Source organism: Micromesistius poutassou (genome assembly GCF_964030765.1).
Source record: "Micromesistius poutassou genome assembly, chromosome: 2".
NCBI lineage: Eukaryota > Metazoa > Chordata > Actinopteri > Gadiformes > Gadidae > Micromesistius > Micromesistius poutassou.
In genome coordinates this window covers 681,665-700,971 of record NC_140272.1, presented here as the reverse complement: position 1 = coordinate 700,971, position 19,307 = coordinate 681,665, and the positions used below count along the sequence as shown (strand labels likewise).

At 46.4% G+C, this 19,307-nt stretch overlaps 1 protein-coding gene across 1 annotated transcript; it reads right to left on the bottom strand.

Annotated features, from left to right (window-relative positions):
• Positions 1-1,843: 1,843 nt before the first annotated feature.
• On the bottom strand, positions 1,844-17,981 carry LOC311338783 (uncharacterized protein; the record flags this gene model as incomplete). The annotated part of the gene is made up of 8 exons (XM_084464107.1): positions 17,864-17,981; positions 8,326-8,433; positions 7,753-7,979; positions 6,987-7,067; positions 5,088-5,208; positions 4,522-4,574; positions 3,623-3,772; positions 1,844-2,035 (listed from the first exon to the last, which is right to left on the bottom strand). Exons 1-8 carry the CDS (start codon positions 17,946-17,948, stop codon positions 1,844-1,846), a joined length of 1,017 nt encoding a protein of 338 aa, XP_084320233.1. The 5' UTR covers positions 17,949-17,981.
• Positions 17,982-19,307: the final 1,326 nt, after the last annotated feature.

Below are 19,307 nucleotides of genomic sequence, written 5' to 3'. Positions count from 1 at the left end.
GGTATTAGGTTCAATCCCCACGGCCTTCTTTAGTTACTCTTATCCATAAGAGATATCAGTTACTTAATAATAAATAGATGTTATCTCTACTATATCAACTAGAATACCAAACAATGCTAGAGCTGACTTGAGCTTGAGCGGTCAAAGAGTGTCTAATCTGGAGATGTGTGTGTGTGTGTGTGTGTGTGTGTGTGTGTGTGTGTGTGTGTGTGTGTGTGTGTGTGTGTGTGTGTGTGTGTGTGTGTGTGTGTGCAATGGAAGTCTGTTTCGGCAAGTAACTATCATGCACTCATTATAATAACTTTTTTGATTCTGATTCCTAGTTCTGGGAAACAATGACTCTGTTTTAGTCTGAACACAAGTGAAGAAGAGACAGGAAATATTGTTAACAATCACAGTTTATGAAACGTATAGAGATGCTACAGAGAGGGTAAGAAGCAGAGCTATTTACACATGCAGCATTTGATGGTGACCTGTCGTCTGGAGCAGAATCTAACATACATGGTTGATATTGATCAAAATATTCTTTATTGAGTAGAAAAAAAAGGTTGTCCTAGGAATGTTGAACCTTTTCTGTACTGTAGGCCTCGTTTCACAGCAGTGCATCAACAAGAGAAATGAAATAAATTTGACCTGAAAAACTAAAATGACTGTTATCATTTCTGTATTGATTTTAAAAACATCCCCCAAGACACAGTGGTAAGAGTCAGTATAAAAAATATCAGTTGCAAGAAAACTGTACAATGAAATAACATGATGGAAATGTGCTTACACTACCTTGAAACATAACACCTACACTAATCTGTAAACCAATCAAAATGCACAGGCACTGACCAATAGAAATGTGGTCCTTTGGTTTCTGGTTTCTGCTGGAAGGCTACTTCATTGGTGCTGATGATAAAACAGCTTGTTGGCAACTTGTTGGCATTATATCCGTTCCCTGTGAGACCCAAAGCACGCTAGCTGCTTTGGAAATATTTGTTGTATGGGTACTTTTAGGTGGAATGGTAAACAAACGGGATACTAGCGCAGAATTGAAACTCAATGATCAATTAGTAAATGTTTCTTTGGCAAGGCATTTTCGCATGTTGGCCGGTATTGCCTGTATTGGAGTTGGTCTGATCTTCCATGAGATCCATTCAAAACTTTGGGCGAGTAAGATAGAAAAGCACCATTAATCAAACAAATACAAACAGAAATCAATCAAGCAGGGCGGTGAGAGTCTGCCATTTGAACCCCAAACCAGCAGTCTCTTCACCTTTTACCTGGTACCATTTGGTTCCATAGCAATGTCTGTGTCTCTTTGGGACAGGACATTCACAAACTCTGTCCCTCTTGGTATTGACTGTATGTCTTCTAGACGGCCTTGAAGGTGGGCTGTGTGGGGAAGCTGTTCCCTCCACGCCCCGTGTCTAAAACCCTCTTCTTCCTCTTCCTCTTCATCTTCATCATCTTCATCATCATCATCATCGCCACCCAAGCCCCACCAGGCCAGCGATCCAAGACACAAGTTCACATTACAAGGCAGCATACGTCGTCATGGTTACCAGCTTCGTCATCGTCGTCGTCGCCATGGTCACGGCCCAACGGGTGCCGTTTGGCGGGTGGTGCTGAGGGGAGAGGGCGGAGGTGATTCACGTGAGAACGTATCAGAGACAGTGTGAGGACAGGAGGGTGGAGGTGGTCGTGGGGGGGGGGGGGTGGGTGATGGGTGATGGGGGGGGGGGTGGGTGATGGGTGATGGAGGGGGGGACGTGAAGCAGTTCAAACGAAGGGAGGAGGAGGTGGGACGGGGTGGGGGCGGGGTCGTGGGGTGGGTGGGGCCGCGGGGACAGACTTCCGTTCACATCTCGGTGTCGGCGACGGGGGTTTGGTTGGGGGCGTGGCCATTGGTGGCGGGGGCGGGGCTGTTCTCCGGGGGGGGCTCTGCGCCGTTGGTGGTGGGGGGCTTCTCCAGGAGGGGGTCCTGGGGCAGCGGGGCCACTGACACCAGCGTGTTGGCCTGGTTCTCCTCGTCCACCTGGAACGACTCGGCCTGGGGGACACGGGACGAGCAAGGCAGGGTTAACACGTGCGTACAAAACCCCTTTACTCACATGGGAAGGAGGTGCTCATAGCCGCCATGAGATTTAGCCGTATGAATAAATGCATCAACAATATATGTATCAATACATAAACATTAAAATAAACATTAAATATGTAATTACTCTGCTCTCGAGAACATTTTATTCAAATAGAAGATAACTCAAGTGCCATTAAAACTGCTACCGGCATGAATCCCATCCTAAATGGGAATATAAATGGGATTGTTTTACAATCTCCTCATAGGAACTTTATGAAATGCTTGTCCATTTTATACCACCTACTTATTTCGAAGGCGCTGGATCTAAAATATGTTTTGTGTTCTTTCGGAAACGGACTGGTAAAAACTAATTGGGGTGGAGTACAGTCACGCTATTAGCAATGTTCTCTTTGTGAGGCGTTGCCCGAAGATCCAACAAAACAAACCAAACCCAAAAAAAAAATATATATGATTTTAATTAGGCGTAGGATTACGGCCTCAAAGCCCAAGGGGTGTGGGGCCAGCGATTGTTTCACAGTAATCATCTCCCCACACAGGGCACTTCCTGTCCTGCTAAATACTGCTCTCTATCAGGGAGTGCCAGCAATGAAGAACTGACAAACATAGAGAGAGACATGGACACCGAAGCTGCGTTCAACGCCGCTTACAGTGAGGGAGAGGGAGGGAGCCGTTCTCACACAACAACACACTGAGAACGAGGCCAGATCGCTCTCATGGGCGGGCCCCCCATATGAAAACCTTTTCAGCCGATGATGTCATGAGATTTTGTAAAAGGTACAAAAAAAAAAATAATGAAAAAGGAGAAAAGAAATCAAAGCCATCTGGAGATCTTGGCGCCGTGGGCAGCGGGTGTTTACTGGGACCAGTAGAGAGGACCCTGAACGAAGGGTTTTGAATTGGGGGGAACGTGTTTTTCAAGCGCAGGCCTTGGGCCAGAGTCTGACGGTTGGATGACGCAGAGTGTTACTATCTGCCGTCTGTGATGTTTCATTTTAACAAGAGTGCTATGCATGTTTATAATCTCTTCGCTAGACTGGTTTCTCATCTTGGCACGGATTGTTTCCTTTGTTCAGCGAGACAACTATTTTACTTGGGAAGGGTAGGCTGCAGTATTCAGCCAAGCATCTTCAAGTCAATAGTTTCTTTGTCATGAATGATGAACTTTCAGACAGAATCGGATTCTGTCTGCACCTGGCTAATGACATTTACAGATAACATTTATGTAAGAGTGAACGATAACATTAAGGTTAGAGTAACCAATACATGTATAGATTATATTCAGAGGTAACAGTAACCAATTATATTCATTGAATGAATACCTTTACAGGCTAGCTAGAGACACAGATGACATTCATGGATTACATTTACGGGTTAAAGTAACCAATTACATTTACAGTTGACCATTACAGTCTTGAGTAACCGATTACGTTTACAGAAGACAATTACAGGCTTGAGAAACCGATTACTTATAGATTACAATTACGGGTGAGAGTAAGCAAATACATGAAGGGACTCCATCTAAGGAGTAGGCCTGCTCACCAGTCGGACTCCCTTGGAGCTCTTGCGGTGTGTTTTGAAGTAGTAGCCAGCGACCAACAGGGCAGCCAGCAGCAGCCCACTGATCAGCAGTGACACCAGAACCATCTTAGAGCCCTTCACCACGCGGGGAGACGCCTCCTCCACATCGATCTGCTCAGAGGAACACACAGTGGACAAAAGGGCTGTAGACGTTATGACAAACACACACACAGTACGGCCGACAGTACATGTGGTGCATCAGAACAATGCAGGGAAAGACTTTCTACTTAGGTAAAAGTACTTAAAGTGTCAAAGAGTCGCAGACTTCGTAATATCTTAGAGGTGATCTAACGTTTCACACTTGGAACATGAGAAAAAAGTTTGTTGTTTGTAGTGTTGTCAGGCCTGAACGTTTGATTTAACGGAATGCATGAGAATTATAGCCTTTGACTTCAAATACTGCAAGCCGCAAGCTCAATTGTACACCCAATTTACACCGTCTGACCAATGAATTCTTTGAATGTACATTGGTGGGTACACTGGGAACACTGTGTACCATGGGCAACAAAAAGGCTGTAAAATGCCTGCGCCAGTGTTCTGGGAATCCTCTGGAATTGTGTTTTGGATAATATGGACCTCAACCAAGTTCAAGACATTTAACAAATTACAGTGGAAGTCTAAACTATGTATAATTGGGTGTATGTGACGTTTGAAATATGTAATAATTGGATGCACTTGTTTACATTGTTATAATTACTTTACCAGAACACACACACACACACACACACACACACACATACACACACACACACACACACACACACACACGCACAAACAATAATTACACAGCCACGTCCATGAACTGTTTGTCTATGATGAATTCTCTGTGTTATTGTGTACAAACAATTTTTTTGGTATACCTTATCTTTGATGTTGTCGTTGTTGAACTTATCAGCCATGGCCACTGCGTCGGCTGAAAGCAAACAAATAAATGATTTATTTTAAACAGAGATAACAGCACATAACAGAGTGAGCACAATCTACAAGCATCTCAAACCACAAACACTCCAACCCAAGGCTGCCCCGTTCCTGGCGCTGAGCTGGCGGTGATTAAACGGTGGTTAAGTTAAAAATAAGTGACTTAAAACTCACGTATGTTTTTTGGTTTTGTTTTGTTTTTAGAAAATAAAGTTGAAAGCTTTAAAGCATAAACACCTTCATAGATATAAAAAAAAAAAACACACATCTAAAGTGGGATTTCAACCCAAGATCTGAGACCGGGGGCAGAATAGAGTAGTAGTGGCTAAAGAGATCCTAACTCCCTGCTGAAGGGTTCTTGGTTCAACATGGATGTTAAAGCATGTCTTAAGATCTTAAGCATGTTGCTCAACCCCTGCATGCTCCTCATTAACTTACTCAGGAAACCGCTCCAAATAATATACAAACAAAATCAATTGTCTGGCTATTAGGAAACAGTCTGACTGACCTTCCACATATTGTCCGGACACCAGCACCTGGGTCGAGCCCTGCTCCTGGAACAGGTCCAGCTTGCAGTCCTCCCCACAGAGCTGCTGAAGCACACTGGCTATCTTAGTCCTGCTGTCCTCCTGTGGGGGGGGGGGGGGGGGAGAAACAGGCATTAAAACATGGAAACACACCTATGTCCAGAATAGTAGCAGGGTGATTAACTACATATAACAATTGTATGTAGTTTTCCCTAATGGTTTGTTAAGACCAAGAACTGAAACGGTTTATGAACGATTGAGTCTGTATTTATGTTCTTAAACGGGAACCTTCTCGTAGCAGTACCAACTTCTGCCCCCTAGGAGGCGCTTTAGGGTAGCAGGCTGCGGGAGGAATAAGGGCGCTCTTTCGTTCTTCACTCCATAACACCGCGCAACCAACAGAGGAGCGCAAGAAAGCGGGTGATCATTCCCACCCGCACACACTTGACGTGATGGAAAATGGCTAGATTGAGTGAGACAGCAGCTAGAAATAAGCTAAACATTAGCTTGAAGTATGCTAGAAATTAGCTAGATAGGCCTACTTGCCTGACAGTAGCTAGAAATTAGCTTGACAGCAGCTATGCATTAGTTAGATAGTTGCGAGACTAGCAAGACATGAGCTAGACATTAAGCAGACATGAGACGTTAACGGCCTTACTTAGCTTACAACTCCATTAGTCTTGGATATATTTGTTTGACTGTGAAGAAGCGCAGATGCCCCTCTCTCCCTACTTACTCCCTTGCTTCCCTCCCCCATATCTCTCCTCAACTATCCTGCCCAGTTAGTCAGCAGAAAGACAGACAGCTGCATCGCTTAACATCTACAGGCTGAGGATCCATGTTTATTTCTCTGGCCATTACCGTGACTGAATAGTCTAGGTTCTACCCCTACACAACTACACGGGTGCACGCACACAAGCATGCATGTTAAAACACACACACGCACACACACACACACACACACACACACACACACACACACACACACACACACACACACACACACACACACACACATATTTATAAACACACACACAAACATTCATATGTCACACATGCCAATGAAACTTCACTCCAGAACTAAACGTGGCAGAAATTCAAAAGCACATGCTACAAATTGCTTTAGCTCCCCTCGCCACTCCCCCCCTCCCCTGCTCACTCCCACCCAGGGGTCACTCCCACCCAGGGGTCACTCCCGTGGCTCTAGGGGGTGACGTTCAGTGCTGTCTTTGTTTGATGGGCATCACAGTTTAAACGATTTAGCGCTCATGATGGGGAGGAATTTCCTGCCGAGCAGCAGCTCCGACGACAGTTAAAGGTAAACGCCGTGGTGGAATGTTGCACAGAGAGAATGTTTTGCTTTGCGCCGCGCTGACGTTTCCTGTTCGCAGAATGATAATAAGCAAGTCTGACACGTAGCGCCCTGCTAACCCCCAGCTCAGGCTACTTTCCACACTTCCAACATGGCCGCTGGTTTTTGGGGGAAAAATACAGCGCAGCGTTTGTTTTGGTGGCTGGTGCGACACATTTGTTGGTTTGGGTTGATGTGGTTTGTTTGACGGATGTCGGTGCTGTGTTTACCTTTGCGTGTGCGCTGAGTGATTGTGCTTTGGTGTACTGTGTGTGTGTGACCGGTGTGTTAGAGATGGACGGAGTTGGAAACAGAGAGAGGGAGACTAGACTCATCAATGTGCATGCAGATATGTACACGTCTTTCGGCAGTAGGCATCCTTAACCCCACAGGCTCATAATGCTAATGCTCCATAAATCTGAGTTTACTGTAAATCACTTGGGATTAAAGCTGCTAAAATGAAATTGATGCAATCAAATCTGCTTCATGAATAAATAGCAAATATAAAAAGTAACTTTTTTAAACTTACACAGCTGGAAGAGGTCTTGAGTTTCAAGCTCACTGCATCCTTGTATTCCACGGCTTCTTTGGACACGCACATGACATCAAACTGGTGAGAAAACACAAACAACCACGAGTTGAACCAATGAATGACTGCGGTTCCAAAAGGTCTGTCCTATCGTAGTGGCTAGAATCCTCTTGTTTGTACAGAAATAGTTGAGCATAAGTGTGGGAAATGTATCTAGCATATGGTCTTGGTTTAGGGTCTAGTGTGCCGTTGAATTCTGCCGTCATTTTGACCCTGAGATGTATTCTAGTCTTTCCGTAGCAGAATAAGTGGAAATCTGTTATGTTTGGTTTCATGTAAACAAGGATTTACTCTTGTGACTCAGAAGAATATATGTTTACCAGTGATCTCAGCCTGAAGGCTGAATTGGTCAAGTGTTTTCCTGGCATGAATCTTTAAACTTATTTTACCCTTTCATTATTCTGTGAAACTACATTCTTCTTAGAACAAATGCCATTTAAACTGTAATATTTAAGAATTGGAGAAATAATCTCCCAGAATAAAAAGAAAATAGAACACAACCCACAAATAACAAATAAACACACCCCAAAAAGTGGTTAAATCATACCAGTACATACAATTCATAAAAAATGTATTAAAAAAATACAAAAACGTTTAAAAAAGTACAATTTAAAGCGGTCTCCACTTCTCAAGATTGTGGGGAGAACTGTTCCCTGCTGGAGGTCTCCGTTCAGATAACCCTGTGAAGCCATCGGCCTTAACTGACCTGGGGAGGTTTGTCAGGTCCATCTCCTCTGGAGGGCTGCGGCCCCTGGGTCTGAGTCTCCACGGACCCCGGGCCCTCGGTGACGGCCTGGGCCTGGGCGTCAGGCTCCACGGTGGTGCCCTCGGTGTCGTTGCTGCCAGAGGAACCCTCCTTCTGGGTCGGGGCGGCCGTGCTGGGGTCAATGGTCCCTAGAGTAGGAAGCACCATCACCTGTCCCTCATCCGTCTCTGAGGGAAGAATCAGACACGTATAGGAACTTCATCAAATGAACCAAATTCAGAATCCTATGTTTCATTTTCCTTAAAAGCACATTTTCACGTCTTTCTGTATTTGCAATCATTGAGGCATTGTTCATCATTCTTGTGGTGTAGTCAAATATGAAAGGGGGGCTATGTTACCACCAGGTGTGTTGTAGCAGCCTACCCAGCGGGCAGTAGGCTGATCTATCCATCACACACCTGGGTGGACACGCCCCATGCCTGATGGCACGACAGACATAAATTTGAAATGGCCAATGACACATCCCGGCTGGTGGTGTCATGGGGGTCCTTTAAGTTGCTTCTGCGGCCTCACCGGGTTCCTGTGTCTCCTCCTCTGGGATCATGTCGCCTCGTACGAACTCAGACCCTTGGGAGGCTGCGGTCGCCGCCACCTCTGCCTCATCCTGCGCTGAGACGCCGGCTGCAGAAGAAGAAGGATGACGTTACATTAGGAGGGTGAACGTAGACATGGTGGCAAGCACGGTGGCCTGTGCTCTCACGATGTTGTGAGAACAAATAAGAAGTCAAGAGTCACTGCTGCCTTCAACTTCAATTCATTCACTCTGTCATATAGAAGAATATCTCTTGGACCTGATGGTGTTTTGAGATACAGACTGCCAGTGTTTTTTTCAGTGGGGCTTGTAATACCTCCCAGATTTGTTATCATCACAATTTAGGAACCGGTGCCAACTGGCTTCATGTGTGCAAACAAACTTGTGTGGGGGCCCGCCGATCTTGGGGGCCGATAAGGAGACCACACCCCCGACTCTCTGTTTTTAGTCGGCCCTGTGGGAGCAATCCGCCGTGGATGGGCTCCAGTAAGGGATGTTTGGAGTGGTGTGATGCAGCCCGCCACACACGTGCGCAGGCATGTACGCAAGCACAACCACACACACGCACGCACTCACACACGCACGCACACACCACACCTCCCAGGGCAGGGTTTTAAACCAATAAGGGAGGAATTGGGTGTAATTAATAACCTAATAATGTTCCAGAACTAATAAACGGTTAGTCCCGGACCCCTAACACCTGCTGTAGCTTAAAGTGTGTTCTCTATTGCTTTCCTACTGGGAGACGGAGATCAAGATTGCAAGATTATCCATGCAACAGATTTCTGCTAAAGAAAAGCAAAGCCAAACGCATTTTAGTGCAATCAATGGAATTCCTTCCATACTTTCTAATTCATCACGAATTTCCCCTCTGGGATCAATAAAGTGTTATCTTATTTTATTCCTAACTTTAAGGAATAGCAGCAATGCTATACTTGAACTTCAGGTGACACCACCCTACTGTTAAAAGCTATTTCTTGCAAAAAAAATAGAGAACTGTGTGGACTGAGACTTTAGCTGACCTGTAACTAGGAATAGTAGCCTCATTACTATGATTGATGACGCTTGAAGCCTTATTACGGGCATTAGTGAGAGGCTATTAAAGGCAATCACCACATACCTCCTACGTCTCCGTAAGCGCAATAAAAGAAACGCTTTAACCCTGTAAAATGGTGGGTATTGAATAAATTGCATAAAATGGGGGGCAGCTTATGAGCGAGGTGGTCTGGCTTCCTGAACGCTGCACCGTCAGAGCATCTCTGAGTGCGGGAATGCATGAATTTATTCATATGTGGTCTGCTGTCTCTTGTTATACATGGGCTCAGAGAGAGAGAGAGAGAGAGAGAGAGAGAGAGAGAGAGAGAGAGAGAGAGAGACGAGAGAGAGAGAGAGAGAGAGAGAGAGAGAACGAGAGAGAGAGAGAACGAGAGAGAGAGAACGAGAGAGAGAGAGAGAGAACGAGAGAGAGAGAGAGAACGAGAGAGAGAGAGAGAGAGAGAGAGAACGAGAGAGAGAGAGAGAGAGAGAGAGAGAGAGAGAGAGAGAGAGAGAACGAGAGAGAGAGAGAGAGAGAGAGAACGAGAGAGAGAGAGAGAGAGAGAGAACGAGAGAGAGAGAGAGAGAGAGAGAGAGAGAGAGAGAGAGAGAGAGAGAGAGAGAATGAGAGAGAGAGAGACTAACGGAACTCTGTAGTCAGAGAGGGCTTAAGAGATTTCTCTTTGATATGTGAGGATGCATCATCTTCTAAGTTAATAAATAAAATGAATGAACCATCAGACCAATCCACGTGTTGTTCAGTTCTGTAACATAATGACATTAACGTCATTAATAAGTGCTGAGATGATGTGAAGTTTCCACCTCACCTAATGAATGGCCCAACCACCTGGAAGGGCAAGATCATCAGCACGTTACAGTGAGCGCGTCGCTTTTTCCAAAAGGCAAAGCGTGATGTAATACTCATTAGTATATTATATAGCGGTAGCGATGAGAGATTCATTGGAATCCAGTCAGCCACTCCAATAACCCCCAAAGGAAGCCATTTTACATATTTTATGGATAGGCTTCTAGGTGGATAGGCTAAGTCTGAGTATACCTGCTTGGAATCTCTTGGGTTTGATTGAAAATTATTATAGCAGAAATGATTAAAAGACGATAAGCGCAAAGTTCACTAGAGCAAATGGACGTGGGACTTGTCTTTTCTACAGTTAATTGCAGTGAACCTGAGCCACGTTTTATACAGTGAACGTTTTTTTTTTTCGTTTTCTCGCCTCGTTTGTCCCTTCAGACACACAATCTCTCTCTGAAACACACACATGCACACACTTACACAAGCACAAACCCCCACACACACATACACACAGAATGTCTACACACACACACACACTCACTCAGATATTCTATATCTCTCCTCTCACAAAACACGAGCTCACCCCCCCTAGCCATTCCTTGAACTGCGTAACGGTGTGGATCTCATTACCAATCTCGGTTTACCGCTCATGTCCCTCCCCAGCTCGGCCAGATGGATGGTGATCACTAGGTGGGTCTACTAAGGAGCCTTTATGCTGTTGTGAGAGAAGCACTGGGCTTTGTCCCACGGTCAGTGTTGGATAACTGCGTCCCAGACTCCACAACACACCTCTTTGTTAACCGCCGAAAACGGCGTTGCATTGTCGGTTGTATTTGTTATGCATTTGCCTGTTCTCATTATTTTAAGTTTTCAACGTTAGTGTGTGTATTTTATTCAACTTTACTTTTCTGATGGATTCATTGGTTACTGCTTGACAGCTACTATCATTATTAAGGTATCCCATGAGAGGCCGATCAAAGTAGTGGACAATGTAGACATCCAAGTTTATTTTAGTTGTTTTTGGCTGGAGGGTGGAGAGAGGGTTGAGGCTCATTACAAACTAGAAATACCTCCAAAGCTTCCTCTCCAAACGATACAACACTGCCCCCCCCCCCCCCCGCCTCCCCTCCTCTCCCAGGCTTGTGGTCTTCACACGCTAAGTAGACACACACACACACACACACACACACACACACACACACACAGACACACACACACACACACACACACACCCCTCCAGTCATGGCATCGGGCCACATGTCGACCAACGACCTCTGTTCAAATAGGTGTGACCAACAGGTGGGTGCAGCACTGGACAAACAGCGCGGGCATGACGACGCCAGCAGGTGGCTCACGTCTGGTATTTGCTCAGCAGGGTTAGCAACTGTCTGTTGACCCCCCCCCCCCCCCTTTCACACCACGCTAATTCAATTTCCTCTTGGAATAGCCATTAACATGCACCTCAGTCAGGGGTGCATGTTAAGTTTGAGCTTCTGTGGGCCAGAATGTGCCAGTGATCCGTGGGCCAACATATACCACCACGTTCTAGATCATTATTCAGTATTCTTTACTGAATAACTGCAAAGTGAGTTCCTCCACTAAACATCCTTCATTCAACATTTTAAGGGTTTTTCCGTTTTTTTAGTTGTCTAAGATAGTGTCTTTAGATAACAACATTTATAAAAAAAAAAAGCTTTGGAACCCCTTATCATTCAACCAAAAGTCTGTCCTGTCATAAGTCAAGGACTATCAGCGCTCTTTTGCAGATTCACTGTAATAAGATGAAAGACTAAACAGTGCTCGTGATCTACGGCAACTTGAACCTGTTCTCCCCCTTCTTCTTCACGGTTTGCTAACAAGGATGTTGGCCGGAGCCGGCGACAGTTGAAGCGCTTTGTAACCATGTCTCCTGTCTGTCTGCAGAGCTGTGACCCGTGACCCCTCCTCGATGCCTACAGCTGTGGTTCTTCATCTTTCTCTGGGTGGTCTCGTCGTGTTTACACCAAAAGACAGGATGGGGTCAGAATGGGCCGTTGGCAGGGAGGAGGCGATGACGTAAATCATCATGTGTTACACACATTTGATGTGGAGGAATTGCGAGGACACTTTTGCTGATGTTACTCCGCAAAGACTCGCTCGGTGAGGCACGGCTTATGCCGTTCAATAACTTGACACCTGTGAACGTCGACCAACACAAACCCACATTGCCGGCCCGCTGTACCGAGGGATTTATTATCTGTCTCAGCAGCATTAGCATAAGCTGCTGGACGTGTATATCAGAGTTATTTTCCTCTCAGGAGCTCAGAGAAGCATTTGGGGATCAGAACGATGAGTGTTGAAAAATAACATCAACATAACCATAAAGAATACTCACGTTTTATAGGCGATAGAAGTAAGTAAATGTCCCGGCTCCAGCACACATTGTAAAACCTGTGCGCCGTGAATATTCACCAATCGTGAATCACATTTTACACAAACAAAAAGCAACCGGGGACCGGAGGATCCATGTGAACGAAACCTCAGGAAAACCACTGGGTCCGACCAAGCATGCTTACAATAATGAATCATATTTACAGTAACAACACACTCTCTCTCTGTCTCTCTCTCTCTCAGACTTTTATTGCTTTGTTTTCTCCTGAGGGCCGAGGCGGCGGTGACACCTCCGAGAGAGAAATACCAGGCAAACAATAGCTTTAAAGAGAAGTGGCTACGCGACAAGCCTCCATTACCACCGCGGGGTCAGCTTTCCCCCTGCGCCGCGGAGAGTCAACAGCGGTAGAATAACAACGAGAGAGTGCGACCACACTCTTCCAACTCTGGCGCTCTTTGCTTTTGGGGAGTGGTGTGTTTTTTGGTTTTATTGTCTCTGCCCCGCTGCGGGGTTTGAACCCGTAATGGATACAGTTGGGGGGGGGGGGGGGGGTCAGTCCCCCATCAGCACACTTCCTGTCAGCGTGACCTCCCCCACACCCATCCCCACCACCTCTCTTTTAACGTCCCCTGACCTCCCCTCCCCCGTGCTCCACGGGGACCCCGGCCACAGCTAATTCCCTGATGATTTACTCTGCCTTTCAGCCAATATATACATCATGCACCCCTTGACTTCTACATAACCTCCTGCTCACACACACACACACACACTGGGTCAGCCATTCAGCTGCTCCCTGTGCTATGCTGCTCCAGTGACTGATGTATCGCTAGTTATCACTGTCCTTCGACCATGAAGCTCCCAGCCTTCTTAAAAGAGGCCCGACTCCAGATGTGGCTCAGCTAGAACTCGGAGGGACTCCCCCACCACCACCTTCCCCTCCCCCACCACCACCTTCCCCCCCCACCACCACCACCTTCCCCTCCCCCACCACTTCCCTGACTCCCTCCTTAGCTTTTCCCCGCAGATCGTCTTTGAGTGACGGCTGTGGTCTGGATAGACTCCCACTCCACAAACCTCCTCCGCCCCCACCCTCAGCATCTCCTGGGACCTTGGGATGAAGGAATGTGAAAGACTTTTGGAAATGAACAAGATGGCAGGAACTACACCCACCCACCCACCCCCACCCAGGCCTTGACCAGCTCCCCACCTCCCACCTCCTCCTCCTTCCCAGGCTCTCGTCCAGTCTTGCTAGTATAATCCCAGGGATCCACTGAGCTGAGGTATCGGTTCTGGTTCTCTGCCACGCAAACCCAGGTTCACACCTTCTCACACCTTCTTGCACCAAGAGCCGAACCAAAACCGGCGTGGCCAGTACCGAGACGGAAAAGCCGTTCTTCTGGAACATTTTGCTTCAAGGAAGTTCCTAGGTTAGCTTTTGGCTAATGCTCAAGGACCCATGAGGTTGATGACGCGAGAGTTAAACGTTGTTGGTTTCTATAAACTTAACTTAGGGGCTTACGGCTAGAGACCTTCTGGGATTGTGTTCTTCTGAACTGGTACAAGCATGTGGTGTGGCAGCATGGGCCACAGTGAGATGATGTAACTGGTTGGCGGTTTTAATACAGGGAACCTCAGTGCAAAAACAACCATTACTCACACGGTATCCCGGTCACCACATGGGATAGTGTGTGCCAAACGTAGCCGGGCCAGCAGGGCATGTGCAGCCTTAAGCCTTTTCGGATGTAATGCCGGAGACCTGTGCTAACCACAGCTCGCTTCCTGTTAGCTATAAGGCAGAGTTTATTTCTGAATAAGCAGGGTTGAGTAAAGTCAAGTGCACATGTGTTTTAACTTTAACTACGTAATCAGACAGTGTCTGAAGTTTCTGAATATTTACAGGAATATTTACGGCTTAGTTTTATACCATAAAGAACACAGAACAAACAACAAGCCTATTATATTTCATCCGTTCAGTGAGTCAAACTTCGCCAGAATAACGCAATCAAGACTTCAATCCAGACTGTTATGTAACCAGTTTGTGTTTGAGGTGCACACAGTCCTTGTGTAGTATTCTAAAACGCACGGCCTTGCTTGTGGTTTAGTAATGTTTAGTGACAGAAAAGCTGTCTTTGAGCACTGGGGATGTAATCGCGGTTCTGGGTGATTGGTGGAGGGATTGAGGAATGTGACATTGGAGAACGGCTCCCCTGAGGTTAAACATGCTCTGCAACTCTAGAGTCTTTGAAACAGCAGACTGGTGACCCCGCTATCTTGAACCAAACCCCTCAGCCGCCTCCACACACCTACACACACACACACCACCAAGCTTTTGTTCGAGAAAACTCTATACTTCTGCAAATCGAAAGCGACGCAACACAGGGTTGCACTTCAACTCCGTCTCTCCCCGCCCAAACACTATATGCAACCGCGCCGACCGAGCGATGTAACCGCTCACCTTTCACAGTCCATGCTTCCCCGGATACTCAATCGGGGAAACACGGCATCTGTTTTCAATTGTGCGCACATTATACCTCCGCCCCTCCCCAGCCCGACCCCACCCTCCTCCCCATGCGAGCGAGCGTCTGGATTGAGTCCACGGCGAGGGCGCTGTCAGGGGATTTGGTTGCAGATGGATTCTGATCCCGGCCACGGATAGCCCGAGACGTTCCGTGTTGATTTAGTCCGGGGGGGGGGGGAATCTGAAATGTATCTTTCAAATCTCCGCCAGACTAATTACTGTCATACCCCTATAGGGGTACCGGAACCCCGCCCCTAACTCCGCAGCCTCAGCCTTTAACAGGCCGCTAAGATGTGGGACTTGAGGGTTGGAGCGGAGGGTGTATGCGGTGGTTCAACACCCATTGTGTACTTGGGTATTTTATTTAGCCGTTTATCTTTGTTCCAGCATTGACTTGTTTTTGCCCCCTGAAGAAAAAAAAAAAGTTAAAAGTTGCTGTTCAGCACTGTGGAATCATGGTTTTAAAGAGGTGCCGTAAAAATGTACGATTACTAATTAACTTGACAATTAAATGTTTGTGTGTTTTGCAAATTGTACGGTATTCTACGACCCAAATTACCCGAGAAAGTCACAGCAAAGCAGACACAACGCTTCCATGGCATACATAATACATTTAGGTCAACAGTCATCTTGTAGGAGTACCGTAGACTATCAGTCTGCCTCTACTGAAAAGAGGACTACAATGGCTATCCTTAAGTGAATGAGGAGCCTATGGACCAAACATAATACTGTTATGTAAGAGTAGCTCTCTCTTTCTGTGTGTGTGTGTGTGTGTGTGTCTCTCTCTCTCTCTCTCTCTCTCTCTCTCTCTCTCTCTCTCCCTCCTTTGAGGGAATGATCAATGTTGTGTATGTACAGCATGTATATCTTAAACGTGCATCATCTCTGCAATGTTTTCCGTATATGAGGACTGTTTGATGTTATTTTACTGTTTTGGTGAGTTACTGGTGCATTTGTCACTTCAATGGAGACAAGCAAAACAATGGCTGCCGTAATGACAGGTTCAGATGAGCTGGTGCTTACTGCTAAGGTTTGCTGATGCTCTTTGCCCTAACTACAGAATACCCAAAAACCACGGCAACAAGAACAGGTCCAGCATGTAAACGCTGGGAACAACCGTTACGTTTTGATACTTTTTTCGAGAAGTAAACACACACACACACACACACACACACAAACACACACACACACACACACACACACACACACACACACACACACACACACACACACACACACACACACACACACACACACACACACACACACACACACACACACACACACACACACACACACACACACACACACACTCCTCAAGGGAAGCCAGGGAAGCCATCATGCTAGCTCACATCGATGTGTGAATTCTCTTGGAGCTAATTGCAACAGAGTGTTACACTATAGCTGTGTGTTGACTATTGCTAAAGAGCTACCTTCAGATACATGTTCATGTTGAGTCTGTACTAAGAGGTGGATCTTGAGAGGAACTGTGTCTGGAGATGTATCTGTGTATTACAGTATGTTCTAAATTGCCTATTTCATGTTATGTTGCACATATATTGGAAAGGGAAAAGTTTATTTATTTTGTGTTTTTAGTTTTTTTAAACCTAATTATTAAGTAAAACAATATAAAGTTTAGATAAAAAATATAAAGTACCCTTTTAAAAACTGAAGTAACACAAAAGTCAGAATTCTATAAAAGAAAATATACTGTAATACAAAACATAGGGGACACACTGGACATTTTCAGGACTTAACAAAGCAAAGGATCGCATCGCTCATATGATGTCATCAGCCACATGTCCCCCTGAACTGCACAGGAGTTTTGGATTAGGCCGCTCCCTGTGAGAGACACACCGCTCAACTTTTTACTGGATTTGATTTAAAAGATGCTTTAACAGGGATTTTTATTACCTGGAAATTGGCAGAAAGGAATGCATTGTTATTGCTGTTAAACGTTAACCAAGTTGATTGTTTATCATTTAATAAATCATTGGGAAGTGATATGACTCCAAATAGTTTAAACATGGGTGCCCCGGTACAAATATAAGTTTATCACACACACGCAAACAGGTTGACCTCACAAAGCACATCGAATTTACGCCACTTTCCCAGCCAGACACACACACACGTACATGCAATCGTGTCTGCTAAATATACGTACAGTCGTACATATCCCATTTCTCACACTCACAGACCATCCCAAACCTCACATCAATGAAATACTGAGCATAGCAATGGAGGGTGTTCCCCGTCGGCCCTGTGAGAAGGCATGTGGTTCCTTTTTAATATAGCACGATATGAAAAGCATGCCTTCCATTAAGCACAACAGCATTCACTGACTTTTATAGTTTATGAGAAGGAGTATTCTCATAAACGTCCCCAGGAATTGGGGCAAGCTGTAAAATAAAAAAAAAGAGCACGCTCTCTGAAATGACCCCTTTGTTCGACGGGATACGTCCCAAAAATAACCGTTAACCGACAGAACTGAAAGAGAAAAAACTTTTTTGACCGCATTCTCAAAAAAAACCACAACATCCCACAGCAATAAGTGAGGTGTTTAGTTTCACTCTGGGACAAATAGTTAGTGTTGGACCAGCGAGTAGAAAGGTTGTAGGGTTAAAAGGAGACAAATGGCTTCAACGCCTGCACCCCCGCCCCCCCCCCCCACCGTTCCCCTCTCCCCCTCTCCCCCCACCCATCCCCTGCCCTGCTGTGGACCATGCTCTCCCTGCCCAGACTGACCCCCCCCCCCCCCCCCCCCCATCGGGGCGCGTCTCCTACCGTTCAGAGCCGAGGCGAGGAGGAGCAGGGTGAGGACGGACGTGTTGCGTCTCAGTTCATTCATCCTCAGCGAAGAGCGGGCCATTCTCCAGTCGGTGTGTGTGTGTGTGTGCGCGTCCAGCGGTGTGGTGAGAGCGTTTGAGGCAGAGTGAGCGAGAGCAAGAGAGAGAGTGAGAGACACAGAGAGAGAGAGAGAGAGAGAGAGAGAGAGAGAGAGCCAATGGGGGCTAGGCCAGTGTGAGGTTTCCTCTTACCCAGAGCGGGACAGGGTGGGATAAAGCAGCACTTGTGTTTCTGGCAGTTTTTATACTGCAACCCCCCACCTCCCCCCCTCTCTCTCTCTCTGCCTCTGTCTCTCTCTCATTCTCTCTCTCTCTCACCCCTCCCCTCCCCTTTCCTTCTGAGGCCCAACCCTACACCCCTTCTTTCGTTGGTTACCCCACACACACACACACACACACTCAAACAAAGACAAATACACACACACACACACACACACACACAATTTAACACACTCAAACTCTCTCACACACACACACAGTCTCTTTCACAGACACACTCCTTGCCATTAAAAAGGAGGGAAACCAGATTTGAGAGAAAAGCTTCTCATTGGTGCAGCAGTCAGCATGTGTTTCCCTTTCAGTTAAATTAACTGCAGAACTCCTCTAATGCACTTTGAGTCACACATGTATCCAGACCAGAGAACCATGTATCCAGACCAGAGAACCATGCATCCAGACCAGAGAACCATGTATCCAGACCAGAGAACCATGTATCCAGACCAGAGAACCATGTATCCAGACCAGAGAACCATGCATCCAGACCAGAGAACCATGTATTCATACCAGAGAACCATGTATTCATACCAGAGAACCATGTATCCAGACCAGAGAACCATGTATCTAAACCAGAGAACCATGTATCCAGACTACAGAACCATGTATCAACACTAGAGAACCATGTATCAACCCTAGAGAACCATGCATCCAGACCAGAGAACCATGCATCCAGACCAGAGAACCATGCATCCAGACCAGAGAACCATGTATCCAGACCAGAGAACCATGTATCTAAACCAGAGAACCATGTATCCAGACCAGAGAACCATGCATCCAGACCAGAGAACCATGCATCCAGACCAGAGAACCATGTATCCAGACCAGAGAACCATGTATCCAGACCAGAGAACCATGCCCAGGCATGGGACTCTTGCGGTGGGATGCTTGTCTTCTTCTTCGTCTGCGTTGGACGGTATTGTTGCATTGTTGTATAAGTCTGCTTTCGAGGCGCATCGTGTTACTCTACTCTCCAGCCTCTGGTTCGTATTCCGTGACACCACCGCGGGGTTGAACCGCAGCCCCCGTCCCCTCTGCACTCCTCAGAGGGCGGCAGGGACCCCCCCACCCACACAATGGGGCCCCGCTCCGGGACAATGGCCCGCGAC